Here is a 13,873-nt window from a genome sequence, read left to right as displayed (position 1 = left end):
AAATGTTAATTTATGGTTTAGAAATCACACAAAACATAATAGAAAGGTAGAAATTCCCTTTCAACGAGCATATAAGTTGTGTTTCTAAAATAGTCTAATTATGTCTTAGAGTACAAAATATGAACCCATAATCAGCCATGGTCTACTGTGCTTGTAACACTTTTTAATCAGGATATAAAGCACTTTACTGGTGTTATTTTAGATACTTTATATAAATATATGTTTAACATGTAACATATTACATAATTTAGTATATGTCATTTTAATACAATATAGTAATGCTAATTGTTTGACTTATTGGCACCTCAATAATAAGGATTTCCAGAGACCTGCACTGTGATGAACATGAGAGAGGTTATAAATAAGAGAAGCCATTTGGCTCATCTAGTCCATTTGCTTAGTAAGTGATTGATTATTGTAGTTTGTTCCAGATCCTTACAACTCTTTCCATGAAAGAAGTACCTACTATTCTTAGTCTTAAATATATGCCCTCTTATTTATTCTAATTGGGTCTTGTTCTGAAATGTATGTAATAAATGTATGCGGTTTATGTAATACTTAACTGGAAGGTCCTATATTTGGGTTCCACTGTTGCACAGCAACCAAAGAGGGAGAAAAAAAATTTTTCATTATAAAACAAATTGTAGTTTCACAGCTAGATTTTACATCTAAGTGGTGTTATGTTAATGTGGTATAACATACAAGGGGAGGACACAATAATAGGAACACCTTACAAGTAACTTGTATTTTGAAGTAATTAAATTCCAAAATTTAAAATTAATAAATGTAATCACTAATTACTAATATGTTTTCACTTTAAAATATATTTTAAAACTAACTCTTTTAATTATGTGAGCTTCTAAAGCAGCATTGGAGATCTAACAGATTTTTAAAGAGGTGAACTACTGTACTTGGTGTCCAAATTGCAGGTTCCTCAGTCACAGAAGCAACAAAATTATGTGTTTCAAGGGGAACAGTGTCAAAAATCATGAAGGAAATCAGCATCAGGAAACGCATAACCAGGTGTAATGAGTGCAAAACCTGGAATTTTGAGCAATGGAAGAAAGTAATATGGTCTGATGAGTCTTCGTACTCTTTTTCCAATGTTTGAAGAAAGCCAGAGGAGGCCTTCAATCCACCTTGCCTGTTCCCAGCTGTTAAACATAGTGGTTATGTTATGGGCAGCTATCTGATGGGAGTCATTGGGTCCAAATATTATTCTGCATGTTAGAATTATGGCAAAGGAATACAAAGCCATTTTATGTAACCAGGTACAACATATACTGCAAACATTGCTTCCACAGGATGTTACCATATTCTAAGATGATAATACCCTATGCACAGTGCTAGACATCTTCAGGAGTGGTTTACAAACTCCAGGATGGAGTCAGACACTTCAAATAACCTCCCAAATCACCTGATCTAAACATAATTGAAAATGCAGAATCTGGAGTAGAATTCCACCTCCTTCATTTCTCAAAGAACTGGAGGATTTCCTCCTTGAAAAAATGATTCAGTTTCCCACTAGTAACAGGTCAAAACTTGTATACAGTAAGTATATTCCAAGAAGGACTGAAGCTGTTCTGAAGGCAAATGGCAGCCCAACGCCTTATTAGCTAATCAATATTCATATATTGGTTGGTGTTTCCATTATTTTGGAACACTGGATTGCATTTTTCAATTGAAAAAATAATCTATTTACATATATGTATAAATGCTGTTATACATACATTTTAACTTTCCATATGTTCCGTACGTTTCCACTTGTTGATGCTTTCATTGTGAAGTTTATTTTGAATTTAATTAATTTTAGCTTCTGAGCCAGCCCCACTGCAGTTCAAAGAAAGAGACTGAGATTGAGCTAGCAATTTCAAACACCAATAAGTGATGTCAAATAATACAGATCATCTGGTAATGATGATTATATTAGCTTTAGAAGTTATGCAACCCTTTATCACTGTTTTTGCTTAACAGACGGAAACTGTTGCTCGTTTGCAGGATTGGGTTCAAAGTTACCCAGCAAAGTACAACCCCATAAAGTGCCTCACTCACTAAAAATAGCTTCCTATAGAGACAACTACACAATTTATTTGACTATATTTCATGGGACCAAATTTCTATTACAATACAGAACTTTTGTTGCTGGACAATAAAGCAAAAGACCAGATTTAGAGTGGAGGAATTATATGTGCATAATGGCTAATGTTGCTTAAATTACAACATTGTTCTGAATGTTAAAGAAACAAATTAGATACAGTCAACACTAGTGTGATGTCTTTTATAAAAATAACCTATCACTTGTTCCTTTGCAGCCTACACATGCTGACGCAGCTACTCACCTGATCTATTTACAGGTTGTGGACAAAAATAGAAACACCATTGTAAAGTCACTTCAAGAAACGTTGAGTCACCATGTGTGGCCAGTATACACTGTATCCACTGTGGCATAGAGTCTATCGATATCTGATTCTGCAGGAGGGATGAGACACACCATTCTTTCATGAGAAAATCAGTCAATTCAACAAAATCAATTTATTGTGAGAGAGTATATTTTGTTAAAAAAATAAATCAACTCCTGGTTTATGGAGGTAGCAAACACTGTCTCAGGTATTGAGAATATCCTAATCATGTTCAATTGGGTTCAGGTCTGGTGAGTGACATATGGATGAAATCAAATCATTGGATGACCACACATACTCTGTAGAGTTCTGTGGAGACCTCGTCATTCTAGAAAACATCCCTCCTGGCAGAAATTAACTGCTGTGACGTGGTGTGAAAATGATCATTCTGTACCATTAAAATTACCTAAAAAACAAATTCAGCCGAATCAAAATCATGTAATCACAATGAAATGAATTGGGAGAACTCCTGTTTGACTACCTCTTCTTTAAGAAACCATGGCATGTTGTACTGGGCTTAGTAGCTTGCCAGCTTTTACTTTTAAGATTACATCTAGTGTTAAAGGGATCTGAATGCTTGCAGTATCATAAAGCCATGTAACAGACCCACCTTAATGATCAATACAGAGACAGAACATTCTGTCAGTCAGCTGAAAAACTTAAATTGATGTGGTCTAAGCCATAGCTAGTATCTGCTTAACCTACTTCCCATCAGGCCGATAAGAGATGTCAAACTCTTATAGTTTTATATAGTTTCTGGTAGACCTACTTCTGGGTTGGATTCTAACCTAGTCAAACTATTTTCTCAGGTACAGTATATACATATGATTCTTCTTATGGTCTTTTAATGCAGATTGCTCAAATCATGCACATCATCAAAGGTAGAAAACATGGAGCCTTGTTAGAATTATTTCACTCAATGAAATTATTATACCAACTATGTCACTGAGTGTTCAGATGGAACAGAAATCAGAAGCCATATCAGTGAGCTCACCAAACTATACTAAATTCACTGTACAGTACCTCCTTTTTGCTAGATAACTACGTTTGACATTTTTTGTAATAACCTTTCATAAGCTAACCTTTGTACATGCAATGCGATATGATTCATCCCCTTACATTCCAGTGTGTAGATAGCTTAGAGCAGATTATTGATTGATTAAAAGTAGAAGTGACTTTACTTTGAATCTCATGTGAGAATGTGGTTGTTTGTAGTAGTTTTTTTTGTCAAATTTAATTGTGACTTGATTAAATATTCTTTTAGTAAACAAACTATATATCAAGCCAAAAATGATTTTTTTCTTTGCATTTTGTTATGAAATACCCTTAATTTTCCCACTCTTTTTTGGGAGTTATTAGATGATTTATGAGTACTAAAGTGTTTATCTGGAAAAAGTAAACTACAGGGAATCTGTTATTTGTATATGTGGAGGTTTTTAAATGTGGTGTAGAGCACCATTTTCCACGTTGACAAGAATTTCTAAAGTTTAAAGGTGACTGTGTTCTTAAGCTTTCAGGTTTTAATTGATAACTGCCTTTGACAGATTGCTTATAGTAGAAGATCATCTTATTTATGTTATATCATGAGGAGGTCAAATGAATTTTGAAAACTGTGCAAAGGAATAAGCCTTTACATTATTCACAGGCATAGTTGTAGAAAGGTTTGGGGGCTCACAGTATTTTTATTGATGTGCTTTACATTTTTTAAAGCATATGTTTTTAATAAACTTGATTCTCCATTTGTCAACATCATTTTCAGTGAGTTTCCACATGTCATGAGATGAAAATGTTTCTCCTGTAGTGTCTCAAGTTTTCTACCTTATTGAAATATGTGAAATCTTGGAGCCTGGCCAGTTGTACTACATTATATCAGCGATTGCATAAAAAAACAGAAAAAAGTACCCATATGGGAAACATTACTATCATCTTAAAAATTATCACACATTTAACATATATAGTAAAACAATACTACTATATTTTAAAGAGCAAAGAAAAATAAATGAATTGAATTGCTTTCAAAATACAGAAAAGAAGCTATCATATTTTGTTGTTAATTTTATTTAGTGTTCTCTCTGGACAGTTTTGAGTTGAGTCTGGCTTCGTCCAAATTTCCACTTGCCAGTATTTTACAGTGTTCTCATTCCAGAGGCATTGTGATTGTATGATATTGCCAAATATTACATTACTAATGTTATAGCCTGCATTTTTTGTAGTGTAATGTCTATTTTTAAAAAAGACATCACACTAGTGTTGACTGTATCTAACTTATTTCTTTAACATTCAGAACAATGTTGTAATTTAAGCAACATTAGCCATTATGTACGTATAATTCCTCCACTCTAAATCTGGTCTTTTGCTTTATTGTCCAGCAACAAAAGTTCTGTATTGTAATAGAAATTTGGTCCCATGAAATATAGTCAAATAAATTGTGTAGATGTCTCTATAGGAAGCTATTTTTAGTGAGTGAGGCACTTTATGAGGTTGTACTTTACTGGGTAACTTTGAACCCAATCCTGCAAATGAGCAACAGTTTCCGTCCGTTAAGCAAAAACAGTGATAAAGGGTTGCATAACTTCTGAAGCTTATATAATCATCATTACCAGATGATCTGTATTATTTGACATCACTTATTGGTGTTTGAAATTGCTAGCTCAATCTCAGTCTCTTTCTTTGAACTGCAGTGGGGCTGGCTCAGAAGCTAAAATTAATTAAATTCAAAATAAACTTCACAATGAAAGCATCAACAAGTGGAAACGTACGGAACATATGGAAAGTTAAAATGTATATATAACAGCATTTCACAGATGTGGACGTTTTGCTGGTTATTCATATTAACTGCAGATTTCATTTAGATATACCACGTGAGAAAAAAACTGGAGAAAAAAGGGGATGTTAAAGAATAAGTGCAGTGTGAACACTTCTCTCTCATATTAACTCAATTTGGTTTACATGTTGAGTTAATCAGCTTTGGGCAGATCTTCTATAGAACTTTATTCAGTGAAAAATTAAACTTTAATTTCTAATGAGAGTTTTGAGATTATTCAGAAAAATAATTGGAAAACTTTAGTGTCCTGAACTCTTATGAAACAATGAGCTCCTTCAAGTTTCTGTTCTTGTGATGTGTTAATTGGGAACACATTGACAACGTAAACCACAGCCTCTTAGATCAAATTTCAACTGAACTTTTTTCCTCTTAAAAAAAGAAAACAAATTGTTACACTATGGAGCAAAAAGTGATTTTAACAATCCATATTAAAAGATGGAAAATTACAATTTTAAATGGTTATCAGAGCCCTATTTCCATACTGAAAGCAGAAATAGAAACCAATATGTATTTGTATAAAAAGGTAAAGCATTATCAATATAAATTTGAGGATCTTACAAAAATCTCAGAGCTGAAATTAAAGATGAAATTTGTGTATGTTTGGGTGGAAAATGACTGACTGGCACTGTGGTATTTGTTGCATTGATAAATTCAAACCCATCTTGTTACCAGTTTGAAATAATATGTTCAGACGTTAAAAAGTTTGTATTAACCTTGACCTAAATAACATGAAGATCTAATAATGTTTCACCATTGTAAGCTCTGAGTGAAATGGCTGAATCATCTTTATTGAAAGTAACTTCAAGATTGTAACTCCTGACAAACTTTAACACTACATTTGAGCAGTTCAGCTATACCCTACATATCTCTATTATTTTAATTAGATTAATTTATTGGCTTTACTTACTTTTGGGTGGGGAAATTATCTAACCGTAAAGACAAAGCTGTGAACCCCCCCCCCCCCCCCCAAAAAAGGATTTGGGACCTAATACTTATGCAGAATACTTCAGTAAGCTTGGCTTAGAGATCATTAGATTTGATCTAATATATGCGTGGTAGGCTTTGGAAGTACACAATCCTAAGGATTTGATTTGTAAGGACAGGAATTCCTTGATAAGCAGCAGAGGTTAAGTCATAAACTTGTAAGTATAATGAGTGATACATTGTTCTAGTCACCACTTTGCTTTTTGTATTCCCTTAATGTTTTTTTTTAATATGACAATGATACAAAGGTGAGCAGAACTGGGTTGGGTAAGGATTTCACTAACTGAAACTTTTATTTAGAACTGAATTGAAAGCTTTTCATGTCACATACATTTGACAATTGAATTGATGCAAATATTTGAAAGATACAGTAGCCATTGAATATTTTGAGCCTAGGAAAAAGATAAAGAAACCAGAACACTTGAAGAACTACATTTAATATATCTGCCTTACACCTATATACCTCAGCAAGAAAGTTAAAGAAGTGATAAGGATCTCATTGTCATAAACAGGAACAGTAATTACTGTGATAATAGTGGAAACCTGAGTAGTGCTCAGGCCAGTTCATGATTTTTTTACAATTTTATAAAGGTGTTGCATGAGCATAAAAGGTCATTCAGCTTTGGGCAATCTTGCAATCTACTCTTGAATTGAATTCCAACCTCGTTCTGAACCAAAATTGACAAGTCCATTAGGAATGAATGCAGAGGCCATATGCAGATGTTACACTTGACATTTTCTGTACTGCTTCTAACAGTGCGTAATGCCATCCATCAGTGGAAGTATGATGTCATCTTCAGAAATAATGCTGTTAGCTATGCAGTATGCTCAGGTTTCCTCATAAAATATAAAAAGTACCTGCTTTTCTTACATATTTCAAAAGCCTTGACTACACACAATAGGTGGATCCATATTTCCACCAGTGTCTGAGAGAAATCTCTTTAATTAGTATTACTTCACTTTTTATCCCTGTTAAAGAGGAATGGTATAGGTTCTTTCATGGATAAGCATATAAAAAATAAAGCATCTGTCCCTCAGACTTTACACATTTATGCCAATACAATTAAATAAAGCGTTTTACAAGCATACAAAAATGTTTTAAGTATCTCAAAAACAGAAAGAGGTGTATCACATCTTAGTTTGGTAACCATGGGTTCAGTCTGTGTTGCTCTGCTTTCCGGGCTGTACTTACAATGATGGAACTGAAAGAAATGCATGCCCAGCTTAGAGAGTAGGAAAGTAGTGAACTTTGCAAGCTGCCTGTTAAAGATGCTTGTGGTTTGAGTAGGGTTTGTGGTGGATATGAAGGCCGTGTGTGACATGCTGTTTATCATCTGTGTGCTCAAGAAAGCAATGGTAACCTGAGGTAATGACGAATGCTATACAACTTGCAGCAACTGTCAATTCTAGGTGACACCCCCATCCCCTTACAGCGGATATGTGAGAGCCCACAGTAGTGAACATCTCTTAGGGCCTACTGCAAGTCATTCTGCACATTTAGCGCCTTAATGTGGCACTGCTTTGTGGAGGTTTTCTTTTAAAGGGGATGACTTACAGAACATTGCAGTGATGGCATAATGATTCATATGTCATATATATATATATCTGCTAGCTACTACTTTTCTCAAGTGATACATGTTTTGAGAATACTTATTTAATCTACAGTTACTGTTAAAATAATTTACTCTAAGGTTTATACATGTGTAAAACAATTTAAAGCATGATTGAAAAACTTCAGAATACCAGGGGAATACTGGAAGAAATAACCTGTATTTTGATTTACATTAGCATTATAGTTCTACAGTCTGCTAAGGGGGCTGCTGTTGTGGTTAGTAGCTTCTGTCTTATAAATAATTTGACATACTGGGAGCTGGTAGCACCCCCTATTAGTGTGCTTGGCCATACATATTTTAAAATGTGATTCCAGAGTTTCTCTAAGCCAGAATTATAGTTCTACTAGATAAGCTTAGTTTTGCTACTCAATATAACAAAGGCTACAAAGGAATTGAGGCCATTGGGTACATCTAGCTTGTTTGGATGCTAGTTAATATATCTAATGATCACATCCAGCTGTTTCTTGAAAGAAGTCAGGGTACTGGCTTTGGATTCAACAACATAGCTGTGCAGTCTGTTCCAGACTCTCACATACTATAAAAGATGCAGTTGGAGTTGCACTGTTTTTTATGCAAGAGTAACAGAAAAATTGGAAAAAAACTTGTACCATTCTATTCATCAATTTGCCTTTTTTTATCCCTAAATGTTTTTTTTTAAAAACACAGGAACAATGATCCAACCATAAGACATTACAGCTCATGTTAATTTCAAAAGATTTTTCAATACTTTTATAACAATATTGGTCACAGATTTATGAACCATCATTGGAGGTTTTGGATAAATTCAACTTAAAAAATGCATCTGTTACCTTCGGGGAAGGGAAAACATTGTTTGGCTTTATTTCCGAGTGATTAAGTGCCTAATAACATCAGGCTATCAATGCTAAAATCTCTAAAAAAAAAAAAGCATGGATACTGGCATCATTCTTGTTTACTTAAGTTTAACCAATTTTTGGGAATTAGTTTCAAAATGGTTTCAGACAATTTGCAGCCCAAGATATCAGTTAAAACCAAACATATTTTTGGCTCACTTCTGGTCAAATTAATCTGAAAATAAATCTGGGCATTAATGCATTTCTAGAGATTCTAATATCATCAATCTGGCACTTGAAGGATTCTACTAATTCTACAGGTACTATAGAATATGGTAATATATGGTTCTATTTTTTTCCAATATACAGAATTTAAAATAAACCCATCTATTTATTCAGGGTTTATGTGTATATGCATGTCAGACAAAATCATATTAGAAGTGCAGATAGTTTTTTCAAGATTGGACAGCTTCTCCTTAATTACTTACCATTCTTCCGTGTATAATTTCTTTGTCATTTCATGTTCATGTCTCAAATCACCATTAGATTAAAATTTGGTTATCTCACCTTGGCTCGTCTTTACAACAGTCCCACTCAATCAGTGAAATGGGAGATTAAATGATTCACCCAGTAAGTTTCTTCCACTTTTAACAGGTTTGCAGTGATGAATTTTACTTTACTGAAACTGTATATTTAACATTATTTTATTTTCAAAGCGCAGAGTTAGTAAGTATAAAGCCTGTGCTAAAATGTAAGCTTATTTCATTAACTTAATTTTTCCTTTGTAGCTTTATATTCAAGCAAGACTTCAGGTGGAATGGGCAAGATTGTTGCGTCCCACAATCCAGTTCTTCCTGATTGCAGCCTCTGTATATGTGGGCCTCTCTCGTGTGTCAGACTACAAACACCACTGGAGTGATGTTTTAACAGGACTCTTGCAGGGTGCTGCTGTGGCCATACTGATTGTGAGTAAATGATGAGTCAAGATCCAGATAGGTTTAGCTGAGCTTTTATTTTTCATATCTGCCCCAAAGATTGCTTACACTAGTCACCAAAGCTTTCACTGACTCTGCAGTATTCTTTCAATGTTATTGAACAGTCTATAACACAGCCTTTCAATCACATCAGTTGAAATTACAGAAACCAACATGACTAGTTCACTGAATTTACAGCTGTATAAAGCAAAACATTTATGTACTTCTTTGAAACATACTAGGGAAAAAACATCCAATGCATATAAAGTAATTTTAGAATATTCTTATCCACTACATTTGTACACGATTTCAATACATTTGGTTTAAATGGTTACAAATGTAGTGTTTAATCCCATTTGGTTTAATATTCTAGCTTCTAAATTGTTTTTAAAGCATGCATAAAAAGCACAAATATCAATATAAAACATAAGTAAAGCAGAACTGTACAGATTGTTTATGTAACTTGTATTTATTTCTGTATATTCTGTTAAATTTAACATTAGTAAAAACATTGTTTACCATAACTGAAAAGAAACTGCCATCAGTCAATGCTGCTCTGCTCACACATCCCTTGCAGAACTCTACACTTTGTCACTTACAAATTCATAGTGAGAGAGTATGAAATGAAAAAAGGAGAGAGGACAAATGTAAAGGGAAATCTGTATAGATTACAAAATAACGTATGGGATAACAGGGACATGTGAAAGTCAGATTTGTACAAGACAGCTCCACACACTGGAAAACTGGTTATCAAATAACTTTTTAATGTGAACCTATTGAAACTTAGTGGGGGTCTAAAATACAGTATACACAATAGAACATTAATCAAAATTAGATTGTAACCAGTCATAAAAAGTTCTTGGACTGACTACTTTTTATTTACATCCAATCTTCCATCTTCATACAGATGGTCAGAAGAATCACAATCATTCTCCTATGCAAAATTGATGTACCTTTCCTTCCTCTTTCTTTAATGCAGGTTGTATTTGTATCAGACTTCTTCAAGACAAGGGTTGCATGCTTTCCTCCTACAGAAGAAGAAAGGTCCCACTCAACTTTACATGAAACCCCCACTAATGGAAACCATTATGGTAGCACTCATTAGGCACAGAAGACCGATGTGGACAACCTGTGAATGTAACCCTGCTTTTTGCCACGTCAAAAATATACTCAAGTCTGGAGGATTACTGAACCTTCTGTCTATGTCTTGATTATGTAAAATATGCCTTGGCAAGACTGCTGCTACTATCAAAGCCTAACATCTATCTCACAACTAAACGTGACTATTATGTACATGAACTAGCACTTCTTTATCTTTTTTTAACTTTTCTTATAAAAAACAGCAGTCCAATTTCAGTATTTTTTTTAATTAAAACTTAAAACTATGTACAAAACTATGTTTTTAAGCTTTTGAAATTTATCATGCTTGTTCACATATGAACAAAAATAAAATATTCAAAAAATGTAGCCTCATTTCTTGTACAACTATTATAGAAGACTTAGTTTGAGTTCAGTCAAATGACTACTTAACTGCAGGTAAAAAATAATCCACTTATAAATAAAGACTGGCAGCAAACACAATGTCTCTCTTGATCTTCGTGATACCTGAAAAAACAAAGGTACAAATCAACAACCTTGATTAAAGGTGGGATGGTCCATTAGCAAATATTGTTTAGATATTTCTAAAAGTCTATTACAAAGACCAAAGAAAATTCAATCTCTTAATTACACACAATGTACCAAAACTTCTAGCTTTTGACATTACCAAATGTCAGTCAACACAGTATTATACAAATATTATATAATATTACCAAAGTACTGTATATAGCATACTTGCACAAAAAGTTACCCACTGGACTCAAAACCCCCAAGGAGCTCCCATTCTATATATCTATATTTTACATACTATGTCACATTTTTCTTAAAAGTAGATAAGAAAAAAAAAACTTACCTTCTGCAAACTTGTTTTCCAACTCAGTGTTTCCTATGGCCTTTGCAGCCTGACACATCTGTCTCAGCAGCTCCTCCAAACGTCTCATACACCGGATAATGCTGCCTGTGGACAATTGGAATCAGTAGGTGCAATGAATGTTATGAAGGTAGGAAGGAGTTGTTACTTGTGTACAATCTGGTTTCTTACCGATGTACTACATCAAAAAAAGCCATTACTATTATACTAATATAACTAAAAGCATATAGATTACACTAATTGCATATATTTATAGATTTATATATATATTTTAGAAATACAGAGATAGGTACAAAAAAATGAAACACCTGGGTAAATGGGGGACACCAAGTATTTTGAAATCATTCAAAATACTTGGTAAATACTTGGGGCACATTTGGAAGGAGCTTCATAACCAAGACAGCAAGCTCAACTTGCTGATGTTTCGTGAGCAATGGCAAAGCCAGCATGGAAGCCCAAGGTAAGGACATCATCAGCAAAGGGCAACTGTGGGCGGAACCTCAAACTCCAGGATTTCGATATCTGTGTATTCATTTGAAATTCAAGGCAAAACAGGCGAGCAAGATCAACTGACTGCAAATTGTATCCTGTGGTGAGAACAGCCAGCTTCACCAGAAAAGGGTCCATCCAGAATTCCACAAGTCCAGTGGTGCAAAGACTACAGGCAAGAGGCTACCAAGTAGCAGAGAAATAACAGATGAGTTATTCCTCATCATGTTCACCATAACAAACAGACGGGGACACATGTGATTCTACAGCCCAGAGAGGTAGGTCCCAACAACGAAGGGCTCTGTTGGTTCCATACTGTTGAGTGTCACATTTTCCTAGCATGTTTGGGTGTGGGTGAAATCATCGCCTTAGAAGGCAAGCCAATTGCTGCTTAGTGGTATGGAGTGATTATCTTCACCCCATTTTGCAACATTTCTCTCCTGCTCGGAGGGGTGTCTTCCAGGATGACAGTGCTGTTATCCACAGAGCACGTGTGGTTGTCAAATGCTTTGATGAGCATGACACTGATGTTATTCATATGTCATGGTCTCTTCAGTCACCAGATCACAACATAATCGGGCATTTATGGAATATTCTGAAACAGTGCCTCAGTTTTTTTTCTGAAATGAAGTCTGAGATGTTTTCCATGATTGACTTTCTCGTGAAAGAATGCTGTCACATCCCTCTTGCAAAAAGTCCATGCTGGTGGCTGTACTGGCTGCACATGGTGGGCTAACAACCTTTTAAGCAACTTTTTATTGATTCTTATGAGTTTATGTCCACTGCCTGTATACACACTCTTAGAAAGGCAGAAAAACTATAGGTACATTGAGTCAGCATCATAGACATTAAGGTACAAGGTACATGTGACTGTTTTCCTAGTTACAAATGTGTCCAGTCTTGTTCTATCTACAAAGCTTAAAAAACCTAAAGAACTTCAGCTTCCTGTAGAAATATTTTTTTCTGATTTTGGCATAAACAAGGTTATAATTTACAGCAGTGTATATTGCTGGCAATGTGGTAACTTAAAATATAAAGATTTTCAAGTAAACTGCTTGAAATTAATGTTTAAAAAACATGATGAGAAATTATGACTATGTTTTACACTTCCAATCACAAGTGGCATCAGGGCAAAAATATTTGTACTTTTATTTAATGTACTAAAGTGTGGGGTAATATGCACATGGAATTAGAGATCAAAGACTATAATATCTGTGATCAAAAATAAACAATTTGCTGTTTGAAAACAGTTTAAACAATTCTAAAATGTGTTCTGCTAGAACTAGTAGTTAGAAAGGTTTTAAACCTTTTGTTTTTCATATTCTTAAGCAGTTTTTAAAGAAACGTTAGAGATCTAACACCCTTATGTTTTGGTGGTTGTACAAAATTCCAGCTTTTGACAGAGGATTGTAGGATTCTTGAACATTATGAAAAAATTCCAATACAGGGTTCCCAATCTTATTTTGGGGTGAATTCATTTTCACAAACTTTTTATGTATGTTTGAACCCCTCAACCAAAAAAAACTTTCTCCCAAAAATCCACTAAGAATTTTCTACGTGTTTAAAATCTTAAAGAGAAAATATTTCACAGGGCATAAACTGAACACACCAAAAGAGTTTTGGCATTACTGGGCTACTTTGACCTGTACAACAATAGTTGAATAAAACAGTTAATCACAAGTTAATAGATCAGGACATACTAGTTAAACATCTCATCTCAGAGATTTTGATTTAGAATGACTGCATTTAAAAAAGCGCTTAAACTGTACAAATAAAACCACATTTTTTCCCAAAACTCCACTAAGTCTC

At 34.3% G+C, this 13,873-nt stretch overlaps 2 protein-coding genes across 3 annotated transcripts in view; one reads left to right on the top strand and one right to left on the bottom strand.

Moving 5' to 3' along the window:
- plpp1a (phospholipid phosphatase 1a) overlaps positions 1-11,182 on the top strand; it is a 47,030-nt gene extending 35,848 nt beyond the window's left edge. For both annotated transcript variants that reach the window (XM_088909910.1, XM_088909909.1), the window contains exons 5-6: positions 9,421-9,597; positions 10,586-11,182. In XM_088909910.1, coding sequence (XP_088766036.1) covers positions 9,421-9,597; positions 10,586-10,711 — 303 coding nt within the window. In that variant the 3' untranslated portion in view covers positions 10,712-11,182. The remainder of the gene's footprint in view (positions 1-9,420; positions 9,598-10,585) is intronic.
- The window catches only part of mtrex (Mtr4 exosome RNA helicase), a 58,991-nt gene continuing 54,745 nt past the window's right edge, over positions 9,628-13,873 (bottom strand). Inside the window, exons 26-27 of the mRNA XM_088909908.1 lie at positions 11,558-11,662; positions 9,628-11,211 (exon numbers count right to left, since the gene is read on the bottom strand). Of these exons, the coding sequence (XP_088766034.1) occupies positions 11,159-11,211; positions 11,558-11,662 (158 nt within the window). The 3' untranslated portion in view covers positions 9,628-11,158. The remainder of the gene's footprint in view (positions 11,212-11,557; positions 11,663-13,873) is intronic.

Source organism: Atractosteus spatula, chromosome 3, assembly GCF_055471065.1.
Source record: "Atractosteus spatula isolate fAtrSpa1 chromosome 3, fAtrSpa1.hap1, whole genome shotgun sequence".
Classification (NCBI taxonomy): domain Eukaryota; kingdom Metazoa; phylum Chordata; class Actinopteri; order Semionotiformes; family Lepisosteidae; genus Atractosteus; species Atractosteus spatula.
Note: the sequence above shows the minus strand (reverse complement) of the source record. Positions and strands in the feature narration are given on the sequence as shown.